We start from the raw sequence: 24,159 nt of genomic DNA, 5'->3' as shown, positions 1-24,159 counted from the left end.
TTCCTTAAACGGGGGGAGTATACGAGGAGAAAGTGTCTGAGGGGCTGTTGTGAGGAGCATCTGAGAACTTCCTTAGCTACTGCAGGGGAGGAAAGGGCCCTCCTCCTGCTCTGAGGAGTCCCAAAAAATGCTTCAAAATCCTCTGAGGAAAGTGTCTCAGTCTTTGTGCCCCTTACATCTAGGGCAGGCACCAGCCTGCTTCTCACACCTCTCTTCTATATTTCAGTTGACAATGACCCACATTTCATCATATACCTGCCCAAGAGCCAAAGGAACATCTGTTTCAATATCAACTCAGAGCCCGGCAAGATCCTAAATTTGGTTTCTGATCCTGGTACTGGTAAGGGAATAAAACGTTGTTTGCTTTACAACACACTTCTCTCAGGTCTGAAAGATGTTAAAAGGGAGCAGGGGAAATGCTTACAGGGAGGACTGTGTGCTAACAGGGGTGTGGCCAGTAAGGTGAGGGAAGTGGTTATTTCCCTCCACATCTGGAGTACTTGCTCAGTTTGAGGTTTGCTAGTACAAGATGGTGACAAACTAGATCAAATGCAGTGGTGGCCACCAAGATGATTATCGGGCGGGAGCACAGCACATACAAGGAGGGGCTGAAACAGCTGGGTTTGGTCAATCTTAAGAAAGAAAACCCATGGTGAATCTTGTTGCTGTCCACATCCACCTAATGAGAAGGTAAAGATAGAGCCCGACACATCTCCAAGATGCATAGCTAGAGGACAAGAGGCAATAGAAACAAGTTGCAACAGGTGAAATTTAGAGCAGGAGTGAGCTATTAGGAAATACTTTTTCAGTGTGACGATGCCACATGTTTCTGCTGATCCCATGGTACTCTCCACTGAGATCAGAATTCCAAAACTCTAGGTGGTGCTCCGAGATTTAGGTAACATCTGCTTCTCTGCTCTTCACAGGAGTTGTGGTCAACGGGCAGCTTGTTGGGGCCAAGAAAACAGAGAACAACAAACTCAACACATACTTTGGCAAAATCGGTTTTTATTTCAAAAGTAAAGGCCTGAAAGTGGAGATCACCACAGAAACTATAACACTGAAAGATGGATCTTATGGCATCACCCTGACCTGGTCTGACACAGGGCACATCATTCGGAAACAGTAAGTTGCTGAGCATTTGTTGTCTGCCCCGTGGAGACCATTCGCAACACAGCACGGGAGTGACTGAGCTCGGGGTGGGATCCAGGTCACAGGGTGCCCACGTTCGGGCACGGTGAATCTTAGCTAGATGCCTGAGCTCATGGTATAGTTAATGAAATCAGGCAGTAGGGCCAAGAGACTGATACAGTTGACCAGACACAACTACAAAGAGCTGAATTTCTCTCCCTGCTGCTGACTGCATTAGCTAATACCAGGACTCAGTGGCCTAAACACAAGCACCTAATGTTATTTGAGATACCTTCAGGGCTCCTGACATGATGGGAGACATGACTCACAACATCCAGGAGACCTTCACCTGCAGGTTAACAGCTGGCAGCCATGCTGGACGCCCTACAGCACTAGGCACCTCTTTAGGTAATGGGATCATTTCCAAAATCTCCATTCATTGTAGCAAGAGCTTAAATTTGTAGGGCAAGATTTGGTTGTCTGAACGTGGGCATGAAGTGTCTGTCCTATTAGGCACTGCTCCTAAGGCTGTGGGGTTCTGATGGATCCTCTGTCATACCGGCCAGCCCCATGCGATTGTTTTGGATGCCCGAGAGCATCTCAGGGGTCCTGAGAGTTTATGTGAGGGCAGCTGAACTGAGCCCTTCCTTTGGTTCATCTCTGCTAGGCTTCTCATATCTGTGAAGAAAGAAAGCAACGTTACTATCACCGTGGGTGAGGAAATGTCCTTCATGGTTTTGCTGCACCGTGTGTGGAAGAATCACCCAGTTAATGTTGACTTCCTGGGAATCTACATTCCCCCTGAAAACCAGTTCTCTCCTGCAGCCCATGGGCTGATAGGTAAGGGCTGTGGGCCAAGCAGTGGGCATGGTGGGGCACCAGGAAGTTGTTTTGCTAGATATTTGAGTGAATTAGTTGATGTCAGTGTCCTGATGGGGAAGGTGTGAAAATTATTCCACTAGAAAATGGGGAAGAGTCCTGTAATGTCCTGGAAGCCCCAAGGACATTGTAGAACATCAGGGTCCAGGAGATTATTCCTTGTCCCATCTGGGGAGGGTGTTTTCAGAACAGGCCTGACTAGACTTGGTGACACTGTGGAAGGGCTTTCCTGGTCTGGCTCATCTGCTGAAGGTTGAAAATAAAAAGATTGAAATGAACCCTTTTTTCTGAGAAGACTTCTGTGCAAACATCTGTAATTCAGCTCTCCCCTGAACAACAGCCCTTTTCTGGCAATGGTATAAAACAAAAGCAGGGGCTCAGTTCACAGGGAAAATCAGCCCTCCAAGCCCTGAACCCACCCAGGGCTCCCTTTAAGATGTGGGAATCCTGAGCAGCAGAGGTTGTTTTCCCAAATACTCTTCGCAGCTCCAGTCTGCTTTCTTAGAAGAAGTTTGCTGGCTCAAAAGCAGAGCTTTTCACTCTCCCAGTGTGGGTGATCCGATAGCACCTCAGGCATGGTGCCCTGTGATCCATGCAGGAGTGGTTTTCCTGCTGTAGCTACTTTGTTTTTCCAAAAGTGCCCAGGAGCAGCAGCTTACACCAGAGCCTCAAAGGTTAGGACATGCAACGAGCTTTAAACCTCTCTTTGATCAGGTCAGTTTGCGTCTGAACCAGAAGTGTATATCCACCACCAAAGACCTGGGCAAGTTCCAGAGAAACCACAAGCCACCATGGAAGTGAAAGGCAACAAGCTCACTGTTACCAGGTAGGAATAATGTGTTTTATTGCTCTCTTTTCTAAATCTGACATCTTTTTAATTACATCAGTGACTGCAGGCTTATTAACTCTCAAGGATCTCGGGGGAAAAAAATCCCTCTGTTTTCCCTCTGCTAATAATCTGGTTGAACAATTGGCAAAGCACTTGGGACAAATTGGGTTCTTTCATATTTGAGCACGGACAGTTCTGACCGTACAGCTGCCCAGCACCTGACCTTGGACAGGCCTGGGACCCCCACAGAATGGCGCAGCTCATGGAACTGTAAAATTCATTGCATTCTGTAGTTGTTTCCACTTGATGCCGGTGGAAGACACACCCCTCGCCACTTGGGCAGAGCAGTGCCAGGAGTGAGCAGGGTGATCGATGTCTACTTGTGGCCTCTTCCTCGCAGGGGGGTGCAGAAGGACTACAGGACAGACCGCGTGCTTGGCACTGGTGTGCGGTGCTGGTTTGTGCACAACAGCGGGAAAGGTTTCATAGACGGCCACTACAAAGATTACCTCGTCCCCCACCTGTACAGCTTCCTGAAGAAACCTTGAATGCTCCAACTCGAAACCAGTTTGTTGCAAAAAATTCTTATCTGCTCCTTCATGTCCAAACGACTCTTCTGAACAGTAGCTGTCGGCTTATCGAACCAGATCAGCTGGTGATCAACAAGGTGACTTCACCACCATTTGCTTTATAAATGATCAGTGTTGCAAACTCCCTTTTCTGTTAAAAAATTAAATCTGTAATAAAGTGATACGCTGGGTTGTAGTAGGCATCTTGCTCTTGCCATGCCTGATTTAGTGGATATTAAACTCCATTAAAAATTTCAACTGTTTTATAATATACATTTCAAAGTAGACTTGTAGCAGCATTGTGGCTTCTGCAGTGTGGGTAACACACACGACCAGATTTAATACTTACACCTTTGCTTTTTCAGACTGCTGGGAAAATGTAAGTTCATGCACTACTGGACTGGGCAAAAAGGAGGATGTGCATTAGATGTAAAAGAAATTTAACAGAAAAGGAACATGGGCTCTGCACTGGGTATCATGAGGAGTCTCCTGTCTTTAAGGATGAGTTAACCAGTGGTGAGGAATGTCTCTGAAATAACTGATGCTTCCATATTGCAGGAAAATTAATTACATGAGTTTGAGACGACCTGCAGTCTATTTTTCGTGAAAATTTCAGCATCACGGTGGAGTTCACACACAAATACAAATCTAGTAAAGCAGGAAACATTCAAACTACTGAAAACTTTCCTTCCGGTAGGATTAGCTCCCAAAAGATGCCTTATTCTTGAATTCAGGAGTATTCGGCAATGAGTGAGATCAGTGGTGAAGCGAACGCGCCCGTGTACGTACCTGGAGCCAGATTTAAAACCCTGTTCTTTGGCAACCTCAGAAAAAACTGGTGGCCAGATTCTTCTCAGTAGCCCTGATCTAGGACGGGGACTCCAGTAACCTACTTGCCTTTCTGAACTTCGGTTTCCTTCACTTGTGACCTAAAGGCTGGTACATGATCTCTCTTGCAGCCACGGTGTCGGGAGCGGGAGGATCAGTGTGTTTGAAGGGTCTCTTCAAAGTAACTCTCAGAAGCGTAAGCAGCTTCCCTACAAAAAACTCATTGCTGCTCTGAATTAATTTCTTAGCTTTGCCCCCCACGCCCCGCGGCGGCCAGTTCCCCAGTGTAACTAGGCTCGGTGCGGGGGGAGACAAAACCTGTCGAGTGTGTTTTTAAGTCCCCAAATCAGTAATTCCACTGTCTGTTTCCTTGTTTGTATGTGAACACAAGCAGTGAATAATCAGTCTTTGGTCTTGCCCATGCAATTTGTAATTTAACCTGTCTATTACATTCACTCTCTATATTATACGTAATAATTATTATTAATAGATAACACTATTAACATAATTATTAATATTAGACATTCCATATTATATTCACTCCAAAATGTTACATATAATTATTTCCAGTGATACAGAAGCTGTCTGTTCTTACCCTCATTACTCTCCTCCACAGCTCTTCTCATTCAGTACCCGTTCTTTGAGAAAGGGCAGAGCTGTTTACACAATCCAGGTTGCACAAAGAGCCTGAATTTACAGACAAGCGTGTCTTCTCTCTCCAGTTCCCTTCCTCATATTTCTCCATTCTTTAGACACTGCACTGCTGCTTGACTCTGCCTTGCATTTACACCCGGGATCCCTGGAAAGCCGTTTGATGTCTTGTGTGAGGTTATTTCGGGCTACTCCGGGCAGCAGCTGTTTCACCAAAGCTCTGCAGTCTTTCAGTTTTCCTGCAGGGGTCCCCTGGAAACCACAAATCAAGAAGACAGGGACCCTCTAAGGCAAGGAAAGGGACGAGGAACAGCGACTTTTCCCTCGAGTGACCTTGAACTTTTAAACTGCAACACACCCCATGTGCACAGCGCAACGGCACCCTGCTGTCTCCGCTGAAGGGCATGGGGGCTACCGGTTTTCTTTCTGTCAGGTTCCAGAGACACCCAGCCTAGCCAGGCGCAGTAGCCAGGCACCACAGACTGGATCATCAGGTGATGGTCTGTATTTTCCCTGGGATGACTTGCATCTATTTTTTTTTTTTTTTTTACACCAACAAGGCAGCGCACCAGCTGGGCACTCTGCGGTGGATATAAGCCAACAGACGCCTCACGCCTTTAAAAGGCTGATAAGAAATACACTGACATAAGAAAGGTTTATGTTTATTCCTGAGTTGCCTCAGAAATTAAACATCATACAAAATGTGACATCTTTAAAAAAATAAAAAAAATCAACGTTACCTCATTTAGCATGAGTAATGTTACTCATGTAGCAGGAAGCATGAACAAAGGAAAAGGCTCTGGAAAACCGGAACAGCAATCACCAATTCAGATCTGCACACACTTTGGCTGGTACCTTAGAAACCCCACAAGTAACATCCATTTGAAGATAAATTACATATTAGTATTTCTGGGAACCCAGACAAACAAGATGATGGAGGAGTGATGAACTGGATTCTATTATCACCGACATGCTAACCAAAAATAAGTTGGTGACAGCACTTAATAAGCCAGACCACTCTTACAACATTCAGGAAAATAATCCCGTGCAGCACTGTTACCTTCCTGCTACTCTCTTAATCCCTTCCCTTGTTCCTGCAGCCAGAACTCAGTTTTGGCTGCAGATCAAGAAGTGTGTTGTTTAGACTCCACTGGCACTGACACACAATTGCCTGCTTCAAGCAGCTATCCTGTAGGTAATTCTCTCTCTTACAGAACTGCTAACATACTTCAGTAAATAAAATACTCCACCTTGCAGCTATCTGTTATATTTTACAAAAGAAAATTGAACCAAATATTATAACTTTGATATAGAATCAGATGAAATATTTCCACTGATAAGATTTCCACAAACACTTCATGTAACAAATCCATGGTGATCTTTACATAAATCCAGTTTGTTTGTGGTTAATTTATTATATACATTATAAATACATACACACACACAATTAAAACCCTGACATGGTAGAGTCTTGTGTCTGCCTGCAAGATTCCAGAAAGATGTTTTGGGGAACTAAAATCTTCTCTGAACCACGATTAATGCCTCAGGCGAGTTTAGAAATATCTTCATACTGGATGTCTTCAACTCGGCGTCCTTTTAAAGGTCCCTGGAGAATAACATAGTAGAAATAAGATCTAAATACAAACTTGTTTGCTTGTTGAATTCCCAATAGGGGCTTAAAGTAAGATAGCTAAAGGGGCTACATGAAATCTCACCACATTTAGACATTTTTCAAGAAGCACAACCCAAGCAAATAGCACTGGAAATCACAGGCATTAGTGTTTTTACTCAGCGCTGCACACAGTAAAAGCACTTTTCTGGTTAAGTGCTCGGTCCAAGAGCCACATATAGCTGCACCCAGGAGGCTGTACAGGGGATGCGTAGCAGAATACATCCAAAAAACTGCAGGTTTGGGATTTGCTTATGATACAGTAGTTTCTGTTTTGTTATTTTCAACCTGACCAGAGGATGCCAGGGCCTCAACTGCCCCAGGAATCTCACTTTCAGGACACTTTTTGTGTTAGTTAAAGTCCTTGAAATTTTGGGGCAAACATAAGCAGCTGTTTTGAATTAATTCACTGTGAACTTGTAAGTAGCAAAATATTTAAGTTTGAATGCAAGCTTCATGTATATAAAAATTCTGGTCACCCTACAATCAATAAGAAAATTCTCACAGACTTCACTGGTTTCCAGCAGTAGTTTCACCCATTTTTAATTTATAGACTCAGAGTTCATGCAGGAAGGGGAAATCTTAACACCTACAAGCACCAGAACTTGAGAAAAACTACCCTTGCTTTTCAAGGCCAACACTATCATGATCGTTAGCTCCAACCAAAGCTCCTTCTGTGGTTAGGACATCTGCCCAGGCTCTTCTCAAGCAAATTCTCCAGAATCCAATATGGGCTGAATTTCTGCAGCCCTTCTTTGAATGGGATGCTAACAGGGTCTCTCTCCAGCAAGCTGTTTTTAAGAAATTTGACTTTGAGACAATATCGTCTCTGCTGTATCAGTGAGTTTAAAGATTGGTTTTGCAGAGGAGAGCAAAGAGGTAGCCACACAAACAGACATGATGACACAGCCTAATTTCAGCCCAGAGAAAGGTGATACATTAAAAAGTAAACAAGCCCCACAACAAAAAAACCCACCATAATTGTTAACCATGAACAAGACAACAGATAAGCACATAAAGCCCCACGTTCAGTCTGGAAAAGGCAGGAAAAAGAAAAATCACCTCCTTGAATATTTCAGAGTTTTCACCTTCCCAAAAAATAGTACAACAACAGCCACGTTCAAAATAAACATATAAAATATTTTGCAAGTCTCTTTCAAGTTCAAAACTGCTAAATTCAGCATCCTGGCATCTTTTTAAAGGCAAATAGCAGAGCATTAGTCTGCAAAAGGGAATATGTGGCTGTTTTCCTACTGGTTGGGAACAGGCAGGGGGTGACCACAGCACTTTGCACACTATAAATCCCACCTGTAAAACAGGATTAATGAAACCATCTTTCTTTGTGAAACCTCTCCAATGTACAGGTGAAAGGCATCCTATGCAAACAAGATCTTGCAGTGTTTGATACTTACAGAGTCGATAATTATTGTGGCTGAAAACCTCTTTTCATTGATTGATTCCAAGATGCCTTCATTCCCCCTGTAACCACCATTTAATACCATCACTTTCTTGCCTGAAATGAGAAATAGGAAACCAGTTACACAACGAGGCTCCCAGCTTCTTTTGATGGAGTTGTGTTCAACTCCACTGACAGCTGAACGACAGGTTTCTCCAAGCAGCTCCAGGAAGCAGCGCCCAGCTTTGCCGTACGGCCTGCCCCTTTCCAAACACACCCAAGTTTACTGCTCCAGGCTACGCTGATACTCTGGGCAGAAACCACTGAAACTATAGCAGGGAAAGAATGACAGAGTCACAGAATGGTTTGGGTTGGAAGGGACCTTAGAGACCATCCAGTCCCAACCCCCCTGCCACGAGCAGGGCCCCCTTCCCCCAGCCCAGGGGGCTCCCAGCCCCGTCCAACCTGGCCTTGAACCCTTCCAGGGAGGGGGCAGCCACAGCTGCTCTGGGCACCCTGTGCCGGGGTCTCACCCCCCGCACAGGGAACAATTTCTGCCTTACATCTCATCTAAATCTCCCCTCTCTCAGTTTAAAACAGTTACCCCTCACCCTACCCCCCACCCCCCGATCCAGAGTCCCCCCCCCCCCCTCTCCTGTCCCCCCTTTAAGCCCTGGGAGGCCACTCGAAGGGCTCCCCGGAGCCTTCTCTTCTCCAGGCTGAACCCCCCCAACTCTCTCAGCCCGGCCTCCCAGGGGAGCTGCTCCAGCCCCCCCAGCATCTCCGTGGCCTCCTCTGGCCGCGCTCGAGCAGCTCCGGGTCCTTCTGCTGTTGGGGGCCCCCGAGCTGGCCCCAGCACTGCAGGGGGGTCTCCCCAGAGCGGAGCAGAAGGGGAGAATCCCCTCCCTGGCCCTGCTGCCCCCCCTGCTCTGGCTGCAGCCCAGGGCACGGGTGGGTTCTGGGCTGCGAGCGCACGGGGCTGGCTCACAGGCAGTTTTATGTCTGCTCATATCCCCAAATCCTTCTCCTCAGGACTGCTCTCCATCCACTCCTTGACCAGCCTGGATTTGTGCTTGGGATTGCTGCAGCCCATGGGCAGGATCCTGTACTTGGCCTTGTTGAACTCTATGAGGTTTGCACATGCCCACCTCCGCAGGCTGTCAAGGCTTTAGAGGAAGAAACCAAAGCTCTTTCTCCCACATCCCATTCCCTATGCTAAAGGCTCAGTGTACCTTCTCTTTGCCTTCTATCTCACACAGGCAGTACCTCAGGACATGAATCCCAGTGCAAGGGTGGGCAGAGCTCACCTACAAGTACCATTATGCTAAAGAGCACTCACAGACACCATCAGCCAGCTCTTCACCAGCTGCAGAAATACAGAATGCAGCAGGTCTGCTGAAGATTCTGTGAATCCCTTTTCCCTCCTACACTGACATTGTTCTGCTCACTGCTACTCTGTCTGTTCCCTGAAATACTGATCAGATGCTACACACAAACATTAGTGTGTATGGCCAAAGAGACACCAGCGAATCAAACAGGAGACAAAGTAAGTAAGTTTTGACAAGTGTCCACAGTTACTTAAGGTATGATTTTGGAGGGAAGATATAGAATAAACATGACCAAGAGCTCTGTAGGGCTCCCAGAAACACTTCTGGGCAGCTAAAGAGAGATGTTTTCATCTCGTCGAACAAACTGATTCCTAAAGCACATGTCTTCTCAGAAAAGAATCTAATTCTTAAGAGAAGGGACTGTGAAGACTCAAAGCAGAAGCAATGTAATAAATCCCTAGAAAGTAACCAGAGGATATTTGGTAAATGATCAGAGTAGCTATGAAATGCTATCCCAAGAGCAAGATGGCTCTTGTTATGGTACTTTCAAGTGGATAAATTATAGTTTAAAAGAATTGAAACTTAAGTTTTGCAGTGACAGCTAAGCTGAAATATGAGCAAAACAGCCGTACCTGGTGCAGGTATTACAGTTTCCAGATGAGTCTGATCAAGCTTCAGTTTGTCTCCAGAATCAATCATCTTCACAACTGCTGTATATTTGTCAATCACTTCCTGTTGTGAAAGGCAGAGGCCAATCAGAAAAATAAAAAAAATATTTTGCTATATTTACATTTCAAAATTAACAAACTCAGGATCATGAGTCTGCACTTCTACATTTTCAAAAGCAGCAAGGACTTTTGAGCTGTCCTAAAGGTATCCAGCCTGCACAAGCTGCTGACTGGCTCCACTCTGAAGTTAACGCTAGATTAAAAGGCCTCCTCTTGAACACCAATGACTGGTCTAATTGACCACTAATTTTGTCAGACTTGTCTGAAGGTTTTGTCAACCTTTGGGTCATCTATCTTAGCTATTATCTCAAAGATGGAGAGTAAATTAGAAGCTACTTTCGCCCATGGGAGGCTAAGATGGCTGGAAGCCACACAGTGACAACTGGGAAACCACCTCTCAATGAAGCAAAACATCAGTGATTATCTTTGTGCCTCACATAAACCATGTTCAACCTCTCATTTTCAGAGCTCAATGGAAGACAGGAGCTGGGACTCATAAACCCTCCAGATGCCTATCAAAAAAAGCTGTGATTTTGAGCTCCATACTCTTTGTCAATCATTCAAAATGGTCCTGGGTGTCGTTTTTAGCACTCTTGCCAGAGACGGTTGAGCCATGGACTACCTAGTAGAACATCATTTCACTGGCAGTGGCTAAAAGTAAGCACTTCCAAACAACAGAGCAAGGCTTACAGGCTGAAGATTTTGTATGCCAATGGGATCTTGTTCAAAGGCAGCCTGCTGCTTAAGTATCAGTGTAAAACTGAGTAGTCTGAGATTAAAACACAATTGCACCGTTCTTGGTCATATCACATTGACAAAGTGACTATTCTCCAAGATGTAAGTGTTAATAGGGATGAAATATGCAGGTCAAAACAGTGCTTAAAAAAGAATCACTGAGTGAATGACAATAAACCAATTCAGAGACTCACCCCCTGCCCCGATCAAGTCTCAATACAGTTAAGGTGATGTTTCATCCCCTGTCAGTGTTGACTCAAGGCTGAACAACTTGCACAATGAAACAAAATTTCAGAAGTCATCTGATACCTGAAAAGCCACACCAGTGCCACATGCTTCCCCTTGCTCACTTTACCTTAACAACTGCCTTCTTCTTGTGATACTTCTCTCCAAGCTTTTTTGTTACAATTTTTACAACGATTTCCTGCAAGATTTGAAAGGAGAAAAAAAAAATAAATGCCAAAATATAAAAACAACTACACAATCTAAACTAATCGCACATTCAGGTCACTGATTCCAACCACAGACTGCACAACACAGGAAGTAACAATAGTAAAGACTCAGCTTTCAGGAGTTTGTCTTTATTCTCATATTGTTTCCTCAAAGCAGCATCTCTCAAGACTTTTTTATTGTTTTACAATTACAGTTGCACTTGAATTCAGGATATAATGTGACAGTCCACAATGGGTCAAGGGCAGGACTCCTTGATCTAGAACTCCAGTCAAAAAGTAGAAGCTGAGATGGGGTCTCGCAGCTCAAAGGCTGATGTTGACTTCCACATCGCTGTGCGAGTCAACTACTACTTAGAAAGAAGAGGGTTGTAAGTAATATCATCATTGAAACATGATCTGTAGAGACTCACAGTACCAACTCTTTAATTAGAGAATTCTACCCTATCTGAGATCAGGCATATGATGCTTCAAACTGCAGATCATACTCAACCAGAAGAGAAATTCCTCCCAGATACTGTAATATTTCACATTTGGCAGCTTGGAAAATAAGAGTGAATTTAGTGTGGAATCTGCTTTTGGATCTTTACACAAATCAATAGCAGCTTTAGAGATGCACAACTGGTAGTATTTGGTATAATAATAATTTTTAAGACACTTACAGGCTGCAACCAGTAGTCTCTTCTAGATGTTCTTTTCTTCTCCTCTTCAAGCTACAGAACAACAAATAATGACCATTTACTTCCTCTTTTTACTGCAGCCTTCCCGTGTCTTTCAATAGCTGAACCAATTCTCTATGCCCACATCAAGTTGGGAATAAAATCACAAACAAAAAAGCTAAATAAGGGTAAGTCAGTGTGTGTTTGCTGCATAAAAATCAATCTGATGAGATCCAGGAATCCATGATAAAATGATGGAGATTTGTATTTGTTTTTTGCCAAGTGTTTCTAGATATTTCCTTCTCTTCCAAAATCTGTATTGCTTTACTTCCAACATCTCAGTCGTCTGGAGAATAGGTACAGAATAATAGCAGAAACCAGTTTTAATGGGGAAGTGAAATCATTTTGCCTGGTAAGATATGAGAGCCTGAATTCCCCATGAACTGAAGGTCTGAGGTCACTTCAAAGCGACACCCTGGTAAAGTGGACATCGCCAAAGGCATGGTGTTACAAAGACACAGATCCTGCATGATTACCTCCATAATCTCATCCAGTGCAGATTTCTTCTTTTTCTCTTTGGACTGACCAGAGCTATGAGCTGGTTCTTTTCTTTTAACTGCCCCTTCCACCACCTTCAGTGCATTTGGTCCGAGGACACTGCTGGAAGAGTAAGATGGTGTTTTCACAGCAGAGCTTACATTGTTTCTTCTACCAAGATGCATTTGAAGAACTGGTTGTGCAAAAAGGCCTGCCGATCTATTTAATTTCAGTTGTGCAAGTCACCTTCCAGACCCTGCATGTCTCCTTCTCTAGAACTGCATTTGGCAGCTAGAATAGATCTCCTTGAGGTGTAAACTCCATATCCACTGACATTTGCTGCTAGCAGTCCAGCAGAATGAAAACAGCCTAACAGTTCACCAGGTCAAAAGCAAAGAGTTGATCGGGGACTTGAGTTCAATGGGGAAGACAAAAGCAGGTCTGTAAACACAGTTTTCAAATTCAAAAGGACAAACTTGTGGCTTTAGAGAAGCCACCTGGATAGAGCAACTCTCAACCATAGTGGAAATCTAGAATTCCTTCCAGACAGAGATACTTAACCTATCTGTCAGAGGGAGAAAACACATGGGCCTCTGTAGAAAAGGCTACCACATCAAGTACATAAACACCATCTTCACAATCATATTCAAAGTAGGCAAACAGCCTATGAGTTACGAAAGAAAAGTGCAATCAGCACAAAAAGTTACATCTGAGGGATCAGGGAACATCTAGGTAAAGTGAGAACTGCCTAAAAGCAGCTTGAGTTAAGACATTTTAATAAAAAACATTTGAATGCAGTAAAAAAATGTAGGTATTCTCTCATCCAGAAAGATAAAGAAGGATGCTGTGAGGTGGACAGTAAGGTAGAATTAGTATGGCCTTACATCACATCATATGTTCTGCCTGGGGTAAGGATGTTGGATATACTAGCAAAGGGAAGATATGTAATGGGAATGAAGATACAGAAATGGCAGTGGAAGCAAAATTGAGAGAAAAATTGTATTTTAGAAGAAGTCTGGATAATCTCCGTAGCAGAGTTAAGAAATAGCACATTAAATTGTAAATCAAATAGCAAGTACTTAAAATAACATCTCATAAAGGGTAACATACAATCCAAACAGAACAACTGCAGTGCCTATACTTCCTGTAAAAAGAAAAACATACCTAGCTGTGAGGTTACTAAGGGATTCCTGGGTGTCAATACTAAAACAAAACTTATTTAATATATTCATTAAGGACTCTTGGACAAAGAGCAGGAGACCACCAACACTGTTTGGGTGCGTCATCTATATGGAAGACACAAAAAAGAACTGGACAGTAGAAGGGACTGGTTTGTCTTGAAAACCAGGTCTTAAAAAACCACAGAATTCAACAACACATTATGCAAGCTCACATATTTTGGAAAAGTTTACTCTGATTACCTTCTATCTACTGGGAGCTGTTTAAGAACAACAAAAGCAGAAAGGGGTCTGGCTATAATCACAGATGACAGCTACCAGTGTGGACCAGTCATGAAAGAGTCAAATGCAATCCTAGGAAGCATCAAGACAGACAAGCATTAGTGCCTTGTATAAGCCATGGTGATGTTTCATTTGCAGCATGCACAAATTTGATCAGTTCCCCTGTTCAAGATTAGTTAAAACTGGAACAAGGACAAGGAAGGGATATTCAGCAGATCAGGGGAACAAGGAGATGAGGCCAGCACAATGCAGGCCTGCTTGTACAACACAGTGAAGGCTGAGAGGCTAAAACTGTTCTCTGCAAATACACTGTCTGAGAAAGCAAACATCAGGAAGAAAAAGAACTATTTATGTTAGATGCCCATACCAATGTGAGAGCAACTGGTATAAACTGGCCATGACTACATTTACCTGGGAAATTACAGACAAGGTCCTATCCATCAGAGCAAAGAGGTTTTGAAGGATCTTCCCTTGGGATTATAGGGCTGGGGAGACCCTAACTGTGTACAATGGAGGCTGATCTGTGTGCAGACAGGACTGTACGCTGGTACACTTGCAGTACTGCAGACAGGAGTCAGTGACCTGGATAGTAGCTTCTGCTCATTCCTTAACTAGAAGCAATTCTAATCTTACTTGTCCACTGAGTGCGTTAAGCAGGGATTTGAGGATGCAAGTTATTGAGGAAAAGAAGCAAGCCCAAGGCTCCCAGTTTGCTGAAGGGCAGTCAGCACCAGAAGCCGTGCCCGCAACAGCAGCGGTGACTCCCAGCTTCCTGTCAGCCACATGGACGTTCAAGGGAAAGTACACCTCCCCTCTCACTGCCCTCCTCAGCAAGGCTCCAACTCCATCTCTGTGCCCAACCACCAATATCCCCACGCCCTCAAAACTCTACCATCCACAGCCTACGATCTGCTCCTATTTCTGTACCCTGCACAGGAAATACAAGTGCCAGGTCTCTGTAGCTTGTGCTGTGAGCACAGAAGGTGGGAAGCCAGGATGTCCTACTGCGTGCCGTGCTGGGGTACTGGACACCAGGTTGAACCCAGATGATCCTCAGTAACAGCCAACAGCAGCAGAACACACCTTTATGTTGACACAGGGAAGCCCTTTCCATATATGAAGTGATGCCTGTATCACCACTGACATATAAACCACTGCTGTCATTTTAGCACGAAATGGGTATCCTAATTTTGCTGCTACACCACCATTATAGAGTTTACAGACAAGTATCTCTCATATGCTATGAAAAAAATAGACTACTTGATATATGATTTCACATTCAGCCAAATGTTAGCAAGTAGCTTGAGTGTTCCTGACTGAAACTATTCAAGTGAGCGTCTGAATTAAGTTTCAGACTCATCTTAAGCACAACTCAATGCTTAGGGATAATTTACAAGTTTTCCTCAAAGCCTGAAATCTGTATCTATTATTGCAAAGAACTACTTTATTGTTTCATTTTCTGCCTGGCATACCTCCCATCAGATACCTTATCTAAGAGCTGAGCTTGTGATGAGAGGAAAGCTTTCGTTTTACCTGCAATACATTTAATTACAATATTGCCTCACATGAAAAGATGTACTGCTCATCAAACAGTTTCACAGACTGATTTAAGTCAGTACTGCTTGCATTATTGATCTCTTTTGTCCTGTGTTGCTCATGGTTATATGATGACAATTAAATTCATGAGCTTTAGAAAGATTTACATCAGGTAGATTCAGCTTCTTAAATGATGATCAGAGAAGGTATTACCTCCAATTAGACAAGACAATCAAACCTTTTAGGAACCAAAATTAACAAGTCATGGATACCCATTCATAGAAGGCAGCTGGCACTAGACGGCATTCACTTCAAATGCTTTGACTGGATCCCTTATCCACCCTTTCACATAACAGTATCCTCTCAGAGGAACCTGTAACTGCCTATTACTTTATGGGCATCTGCCATGAACCATAATGAATTCAAGAAGCCTCCTCACAGCACCCACTTAAGATATACCTATTCATTCATTTTAAATACAAAAGGAAGCATGAAGTCACCTAGTATCCCCTCCTGAATAACGTGACAGGGTGAGATACTAGACTCCAAATATTTCAGAACAAGATATATCTTCCTACCCATACAAATATCATTGTCATATAAGTGTGTTGCAACAGTAAGCATTGCCCTTTAATTCTTTTCTCACCTTGTTTTAGAAGATGCTGCTATTGAAGTACTTGCTCCTTTGTTTAAATTAAATGTAACTAAAAAATAAAAAGACGTTACTCTATTTCTATCTTTAAATATAACTGCATTGAAGGATGTTAAAATTTTAAAAATCTGCAAATGGAAAAGATCATAAATTTAATAATATTTACTAATCTATGTTTTGGTTCAGCTTTTAAAATAAATCAGTTTAAGCATTATAAGAAAGAATATTCTGTATTTCCACATTCCAGTGCTCTTTATCTCAAAGCACTTTATGAAGCACCGAGCAGGCCTCAGCGCTCATCTTGTTTTAATCACAACATCAGCTTCAGTAGGTTCTAGAAAATTACATGTATCAAAATCTGATTACCTTTTTCTTCTTCATTTTCTCTGTTCAGTTCAGTATAGACTGGCTTTTCCTGCCAAAAAAACACAAAACACATTTCAAGAGTCAAGCAGAAAACTGAGCTAAGACATCATTTTTTTGGTGATCATTGATTAGCTCAGTTTTACAGACTACTGTGAGATTATTACAAGTAACTGTAATATTCAACCTGGCTTGATTCATAAGAAGATTATAAATTGAAAACATTATCTCATTACGGGCTCCTGTGCAAAACTCTCTAATTAACACTCTCTACAGAGATGCTGTCTAAACTTGCTTGCTTCCAGCATGAAAGGAAAGTGGCCTTACTGGAACAGTTTTCTCTATTTGAACCGGGATGATTAGACTGGTTTCTGGACAGACTGATAACTCGAAGAAGGAAATCCTGGAATTTTTCCAAATTTTTAGCACCGAAGGCTCAGACCATTTAAATTTCAATTAGTTTTAAATTAAGAAAAAGATAATTGTTCACTACAGCATTTAAATGTACCTATCAATACTCAGGATCAAATAGGAGGTACCTGTCCCAGGCAGCAACGTGCATGGAGGTCATGGAATGATGTCAAATAAACACATCTCAAATACCATACCAGCACTATCAAAATGAAACTTTTCACTACGCAGATTTGATTATGTCAGCTCCCCTTGGTTATCTCAGCCTCCCTACTGTACAAGGTACTTGTTATATGCAGCCCTAAAAATTGTGAAATACCATAAATAAAGACAAGTCATGCTGGTTATTGTACTGTTTACTCTCTCTTCCTAAATTCAAGAGTGATTTTTAAGTCACTAATCACTTGAAGAGCAGTAATTATTACTCCTTTAGTACTAAAGCAAACCAGGTACAAAGTAACTCCAAGCTTTTCTCCAGAGCAGGTTATAATCTAAGATAACTGTATAGCAGAAAATTTAGAACATAAGCAACAGATGGTGTGATTCAAGTATGGATGAAGACTAAATCAAAGTCTGAAATGGTCAAGGTCAGATACTAGGGCCACAGGGCACAATTCTACTAGATTTCAAAATCATATAAAATCTAAAAGGAGCTGAAACTCTCCTTTCTTTTATTTATCTTATTTTTGAAATTGCGATTTCATAGAGGATCTTGATGTCCATCAGTTGTAAAAACCATCAGCAAGTTGGCTAGTCAAGGAAACATAACAAGATGCAGTTTCAACAGAAACAAGTTAGTTAAGGCTGCTATCAGAAATATCTGGAGAAGGCTATTCCTTGTGGCTTAGAAAAGAACAGCAGTGCAGCTAAATATGCCCACTGTTCCTCAGTTAGAGCTGGTAATGAGTTTGTAATCTGAAGCATGAAGCTTACTCATCACCCTCTAACTGACTGAAAAGGAAATACCAGTGCGAGGATCCCAGCAGCATCGAATTCACCACTGATTTAACCAAGAGGAGTTTTGAGCTGAAGGCTGACATACAGTGTAATTTTTCTCACCAGTTCTTTCCCCTCCAAACCTCTTCTAACTTGTTGTTCAATGAATTTAGCTGTTTTTTCTTCATCATCAAGATCTTGTTTCTTCTTCCTCTCTTGTTCTTGTTGCCTGCGAATAGTCTCTGGGTCCCTATCAATATATTGAATATACCAGCCTTTTGGAGTCTCATCAACCTTGCAAAGACCTAAAAAGTCAATGCAAGATAAAGTAAGATTAATACTCACAAAAGCAAGCAAGGGACAAAGAAAACATCAAGATCATTTTCACAGTCCATGTTCACTATAACAATGCAGATACTTTGCCAGAGACAGTGTACCCCTTACTGGCCTGGTAAAATTGACTTTGAATTATCTTTAGTATCTGTTTCTGCCCTTCAGCTAGCTGGTTCTATTTGGAAATAGGCCAAAGTACATAATAAAGTGGAGTGTTTTATAATACTTTCCTTACTGAATAAAATGTTTCCTTCCCACCGTTTTAACAAGGAAAACTTACATATATAAACAATACACACTAATAGCATCATACTAGAGGAAACTTTACTGTGCTGCACTATTGTTACTAGCTCTCACTAGTGACTTTTCAAACTCATGAATGTATCCTGAAGGACCCGGGCAGTCAGAGCCAAAGTAAACTTTCTGTCATACTGTAGTGCCACTTAATCTCTCTTCCTCCCACTGAACACAAAATTACAGATCTCAAGCCTTAACGTTTTCACTAGGCCAGGAATGAAAACAACTGCTTGCTACTTGTCACATTAAAAAGGGAAGGATTCTGTAGTCATAAGAAATGTTCTATCATAGTTTTTAATTTTCAAATTGCAACTGTTGGAAGTTGATTTAGAATTTAGCAGTATCTCCAGTAAATACAGACCAACAAGTGAAATGAGGAAAGGTTCATGATGGATGCATTTATCCCAGGCTTCTGACATTTTTCATAAGCAAATTCCTAATGGTTAGCATAGAAATATATTTGGACATCTGTTAATATATATACAGGAGGGGAAGGAAGAAATAAAAAGGAAACGGGAGAACTTGCATAAATGTTTACTGATCACTTATCAGCAATGCAATTACCCAATAATTTTAAAACTTCCCAACCCTGAGCAAGTCCATTTACCTTCTCTCCCCAGCCATTTAGTAAAATCAGTCAGTGTCTCCCACTGTGTGGCATTCATGTGGATGTGTTCTCGATGACTGATATATTCATTGTACACAATATTATTGTGGACTCTCTTAGTTCCTGAAATACAGAATTATTATTATTAAATGTAAGTATGGAACCTAGGAGAAAGCAACAAAAACTTATTGCACAGAACTAATAAGACATTAAAAATAAATAAGCAAGCAAACAGTAAAATATTTACCAAATCGCCTTCTGAGCAGTTCTAAGAAATCATTTCGGAATTCCCTTAGGGGATAAAAAGAAAGTATTTTAGTAAAATGTTAACAATTACACAGTAATTTTCTATTGTCATTAACAATTAAATATCTGCAATGTAAACATGAGTATTGTTTTGAACTGAGCAAAATTCAGACACTGATTTCCCTTTTTCAGTAAAGTAGAATTAAATGCAGTACACGTGCACAAAGAAACACAATATGGTACATGCACACACAAGTTAAATCTTCAGAAGGATAATACCCTTTCAAAGGGATAAAATGGAAAGAATGAAATCTAAACACTTCCCACTAATTGCTGGTATTTCATTACCAGGTACCTTCCCAGGTTGACTGACACAAAACCCGGGGCAGGACAAAGGGCAGCAGTGGTAGATGGGGTAGACTGATCACTCATCTCACTGCTAATTCATAGGCTTGAGTAAAAAGCCTCGCTTCAGATTCGTGCCGAAGACAGCTCCAGTCAACCCAGCTGTCACGCAGGTCGGCTGGACAAAGGACTGGGGGAACTGTGGGATGTTAGTCACACCCCTGCCTTGTTATCTCTCTGTAATGATTCTTTTTGCTGCCTGTAACTCTGCGTGTGTGGCAGTCACTTAGCCGGGGCAGAACAGTGACATACTTTGTAATATAAACCAATCTAAAATGGAACTCAAACATGGCATAAAACGGTCAAATTTGATTAAATATCATGGCTCTCTGAAACCTCATACCTGCATTCAAAAGTGACATTGCCTACATTTTCAAACTGGCATTAAAAAAAGAGCTGACACTAAAATATATCACAATAAAGTGTCCTTAGTGGGACATGACTGGGTCTTACAGATATGGCTGTGCTGATACAGGAGTGAAGATTTGGGTAAGCGTATATAGCAAACTTACTCAGAAAAGTAATCCATGAATTGCTGAGGATTTTCAGAAGCCAGCAGCAATTGCCTCTGGTGGGACTCAGACATGCAATGACATTTGAAGCCATTCTGTAAAATAAAAAGAAATATTTTGTCTGTCCTTGTCTCAATTTGCAACAGTCACACAGCTGAAGAGTATTAAAAATAATAAGTGAAATCTCCTGTAGGCTCTACAGAAAACACCTTAACTCAGTCATAGCCTACCAGGCAAGCTAGAAACAAAACTCTTCCCGAGGACAAGACCCTCCAGACAAACTGTGAAAGGTGTTATGAGCCAGGACATTCCAGCAGTCCTCTCTGTCCCTTGTGGAACAGGACAGACATGGCACCACCCAGGTCCACCCGGAACCCATCCAGGTGCTTGTGTGAGAGCACTGAAAATACCTGCTGGCTCCCTGCCTGACCAACACCAAGTGTGTAATGAGGGGGATATTGTCCTGGGAGCACCCAAGCTATGGACTGTGATGGTTTGACCACCTCTGGCATAGATAGGGCTGAAGTCAAGAGAGCTCCTGGAAAAGCACCAAGACATGTGTTTGGCCACACCTATTTTTGTCTAATATAATCTTCCTTCATTACAGGATGATTACATCTACAGCAAATTTCATTCCATAGGAGCCTCACCGCCCCTTACAAAAAGATCTGGTTCTAAAACAGTGAGGTTTTGTTGCTTGTAGTCACTGGAAGAGAATACGATTTGAGCTTCTTGGGCAAAAGGGAAACAGGGGCAGAAATAGCTAAAGAACAATACAATAAAACATCCACAGAATGCTTTATTTCTCTTCTCTAAGGCACATATTAAAGATGCTATTCATGGAGAATGGAAAACTAAAAGCAGTTAGTCCAAGTGGAGGTACTTTTGGAACACAACACTGGTGGAAATCAGGAAGAAGACAACACTCACAGACCACAGGCATCTGGGTCCAAGTGAATAGACAAGTGAAAGGAAGACGGTCAAGACTGAGAAAAAAAGGATCTCTTCATTACAGGAGAAGAAAGGAAAAAACTGAGCCAGAATCAGAAGAGACATCAGTACAAGAAAAACATGGAACTGTTGGAGTGGGTCCTGAGGAGAATCACAGAAATCACAGAATCATAGGATGGTTTGGGTTGGAAGGGACCTTAAAGACCATCCAGTCCCAACCCCCCTGCCACGAGCAGAGACACCTATTCCCAGCCCAGGGTGCTCCCAGTCCTGTCCAACCTGGCCTTGAACCCTTCCAGGGAGGGGGCAGCCACAGCTGCTCTGGGGACCCTGTGCCAGTGCCTCACCACCCTCAAAGGGAAGAATTTCTCCCTTATATCTAATATAAATCTACCCACTTTCAGTTGAAAGCTGTTACCCTTCATCCTATCACTACATACCCTTTTAAAAAGTCCCTCCCCACCTTTCCTGTACCCCCTTTAAGCAATGGGAGGCTGCTCGAAGGTCTCCCCGGAGCCTTCTCTTCTCCAGGCTGAACCCCCCCAACTCTCTCAGCCCGGCCTCCCAGGGGAGCTGCTCCAGCCCCCCCAGCATCTTCGTGGCCTCCTCTGGCCCCGCTCGAGCAGCTCCGTGTCCTTCTGCTGTTGGGGGCCCCCGAGCTGGCCCCAGCACTGCAGGGGGGTCTCCCCAGAGCAGAGCAGAAGGGGAGAATCCCCTCCCTGGCCCTGCTGCCCCCCCTGCTCTGGCTGCAGCCCAGGGCACAGGTAGTTTTCTGGGCTGCGAGCGCACGGTGCTGGCTCACGGGCAGTTTTCCATCCACCAATACCCCCAAGTCCTTCTCTGCAGGGCTGCTCTCCAGCCACTCCTCGCCCAGCCTGGACTTGTGTTTGGGATTACCCTGACCCATGGGCAGGACCTTGCACTTGGCCTTGTTGAACTCTATGAGGTTTGCCTGGGCCCACCTCTCCAGCCTGTCCAGGTCCCTCTGGATGGCATCCCTGCCCTCCAGGGTGTCACAGCACCACACAACTTCTTATCGTCAGTGAACTCGCTGAGGGTGCATCGATCCCACTGTCCACGTCTCCAACAAAGATGTTAAACAGCGCCGGTCCCAACACCGACCCCTGAGAAACAGCACTTGTCACCACTCTCCACTTGGACATCAAGCCATTGCCTGTAACTCTCTGCATGTGATCATCTAGCCAATTTCTTATCCACTGATTGTTCCATCTGTCAAATCCATGTCTCTCCAATTTAGAGACAAGGATGTCATATGGGACAGTGCCAAATGCTTTGCATGAGTCCAGCTAGATGACATCAGTTGCTCTTCCCTTATCCACCAACACTGTAACCCCTCTATAGACGGCCATCAAATTTGTCAGGCACGATTTGCTCTTAGTGAAGCCATGGAGGCTGTCACCAATCACTTCCTTATTTTCCATGTGCACTAGCAGTTTCCAGCAGGATCTGCTCCATGATCTTGCTGGGCACAGAGGTGAGACTGACTGGCCTGTAGTACCCCTACAGACCAGGGGGCTGGAGCACCTCTCATATGAGGACAGTCTGAGAGAGCTGGGTTGTTCAGCCTGCAGAAGGCTCTCGGAAGATCTTATTGCAATCTTCCAGTACTTAAAGGGGGCTTATACGAAAGATGGGGACAGACTTTTTAGCAGGGCATATTATCATAGGACAAGGGGTAATGGCTTTAAACTAAAAGAGGGTTGATTCAGACTAGATATAAGGAAGAAATATTTTATGATAAGGATGATGAAACACTGGAACAAGTTGCCTAGAGGGGCTGCAGATGCCCCATCCCTGGAAACATTCATGGTCAGGTTGGACAGAGCCCTGAGCAGCCTGATCTAGTGGAAGATGTTCCTGCTCATTGCATAGGGGTTGGACTAGGTGACCTTTAATGGTCGCTTTGAACCCAAACTATTCTCTAATTTTATGAAAAGAGGCCTCACAGTGATCAGTGATGTGCAACCCCTTGGGCATGTCACCACACCTGCTCTGTCCCCAAGGGAAATCATGGCTACCCTCAACTCCCCTCTAAGGCAGGTGGGAACCACCCAACTCTTAACCTCATCATGACCTCAAGGTGTGTATGACAGAATCACATCTCCAGGGGGTCTGGGGCCACCCTGGGCTCCCTGTCACCCTAGGTTGATCGGTCACTCTGCAGGGTATTCAACTTTCCCAAAGATGGGTCAGGGCCAACACGCTTACTCCAAAGTGGAGGAGGACTTCTCCCACAGTGGATTGGGACTGTGGACCCAAGAGGGACTGACCCCCAAAGGAGAATAAGGGCCTTCTCCAGTGCTCCCCTATGGAGAGTCAAGGCTCCCTTTGCTCCCATCAAGTGAGGCCAGGATGATCCCCAGAAGGATCACACCACACAGATGGGATCAGAGACCCCACAAGGAGACTAGGGACACTTATAAGCGGAGTTTGAGGCAGCCCTGTACCCACCTCACAAAGGGACTGGAGAACACTATAAGAAAGTCACGAGTGACACGAGTGAGTCACGCCCCAAGTGAATCGCAGCCCCCACAAGAGGATTAGGGACCCCTAGAAGGGCGATTGGACACACATCACCCCTTCCCGTGTCCCCTTTGGTGGCACGGGGGAGGCTTACAAGAGAGATCACACACACACACACGCACACGCACACAGACACACACACACACCCCACAGACCCCCTCACACACACACACCCCCGCCAAGGGGATTGAGGACGCCAACCGAGGCGATGTGACACCCCAAGAGAACTGCCCCCCCCTCCAAGGAGATCGGAGGTCGCTACCAGGAGAGTCGGAGCCCCCTGCGTCTCCTCACGGAGGATCGCCACCACCCCCCCTCCCCCAGGAAAGGCCGCCGGGATGACTTTACCTCATCGCGACACTGCTTCTGGCACATCTGACAGTACCAGCGCAGCTTCTGCAACCCTTTCGACTTGATGCGGTTGGCGATAGCCTTGGGGCTGAGAAAATCCGATTTCCCCATGGCTGCTGCGCTGACCCTCGAACCCCCTCTCCCCGCCTTCCCTTACCGGAAGCAGC

General features: G+C 43.8%; 2 protein-coding genes across 3 annotated transcripts in view; one reads left to right on the top strand and one right to left on the bottom strand.

The window, feature by feature from the left end:
* The window catches only part of ITIH2 (inter-alpha-trypsin inhibitor heavy chain 2), a 28,270-nt gene extending 24,589 nt beyond the window's left edge, over positions 1-3,681 (top strand). The window contains exons 17-21 of the mRNA XM_009975625.3: positions 227-340; positions 927-1,125; positions 1,799-1,971; positions 2,725-2,836; positions 3,240-3,681. Coding sequence (XP_009973927.3) covers positions 227-340; positions 927-1,125; positions 1,799-1,971; positions 2,725-2,836; positions 3,240-3,387 — 746 coding nt within the window. The 3' untranslated portion in view covers positions 3,388-3,681. The remainder of the gene's footprint in view (positions 1-226; positions 341-926; positions 1,126-1,798; positions 1,972-2,724; positions 2,837-3,239) is intronic.
* Positions 3,682-6,214: 2,533 nt separating this feature from the next.
* Positions 6,215-24,149, bottom strand: KIN (Kin17 DNA and RNA binding protein). Of its 2 annotated transcripts, none has more exons than XM_042792651.1 (13): positions 23,990-24,149; positions 20,147-20,241; positions 19,231-19,274; positions 18,984-19,106; positions 17,870-18,051; positions 16,403-16,451; positions 16,031-16,088; positions 12,388-12,511; positions 11,855-11,905; positions 11,099-11,167; positions 9,913-10,012; positions 7,969-8,069; positions 6,215-6,493 (listed from the first exon to the last, which is right to left on the bottom strand). In XM_042792651.1, the coding sequence occupies exons 1-13, from the start codon at positions 24,101-24,103 to the stop codon at positions 6,431-6,433; spliced, it is 1,173 nt and encodes a 390-aa protein (XP_042648585.1). In that variant the 5' UTR covers positions 24,104-24,149; the 3' UTR covers positions 6,215-6,430. The 2 variants fall into 2 exon arrangements, with proteins under 2 accessions (XP_042648585.1, XP_042648586.1); XM_042792652.1 differs by having other exon boundaries at positions 12,388-12,508.
* Positions 24,150-24,159: the final 10 nt, after the last annotated feature.

This window comes from Tyto alba, unplaced genomic scaffold (genome assembly GCF_018691265.1).
Source record: "Tyto alba isolate M040663 unplaced genomic scaffold, T.alba_DEE_v4.0 Super-Scaffold_2, whole genome shotgun sequence".
NCBI classification, from domain to species: Eukaryota; Metazoa; Chordata; class Aves; order Strigiformes; family Tytonidae; genus Tyto; species Tyto alba.
Note: the sequence above shows the minus strand (reverse complement) of the source record. Positions and strands in the feature narration are given on the sequence as shown.

Bases quoted from the DNA above. Each gene is read 5' to 3' on its own strand.
- KIN (XM_042792651.1), bottom strand. From the start codon at position 24,103: ATGGGGAAATCGGATTTTCTCAGCCCCAAGGCTATCGCCAACCGCATC. The intron at 12,512-16,030 runs GTGAGAAAAGAA...TTACTCTTCCAG, and splicing joins GCAGCATCTTCTAAAACAAG to CAGTGTCCTCGGACCAAATG. The intron at 8,070-9,912 runs GTACGGCTGTTT...TTCTCATTTCAG, and splicing joins AACTGTAATACCTGCACCAG to GCAAGAAAGTGATGGTATTA.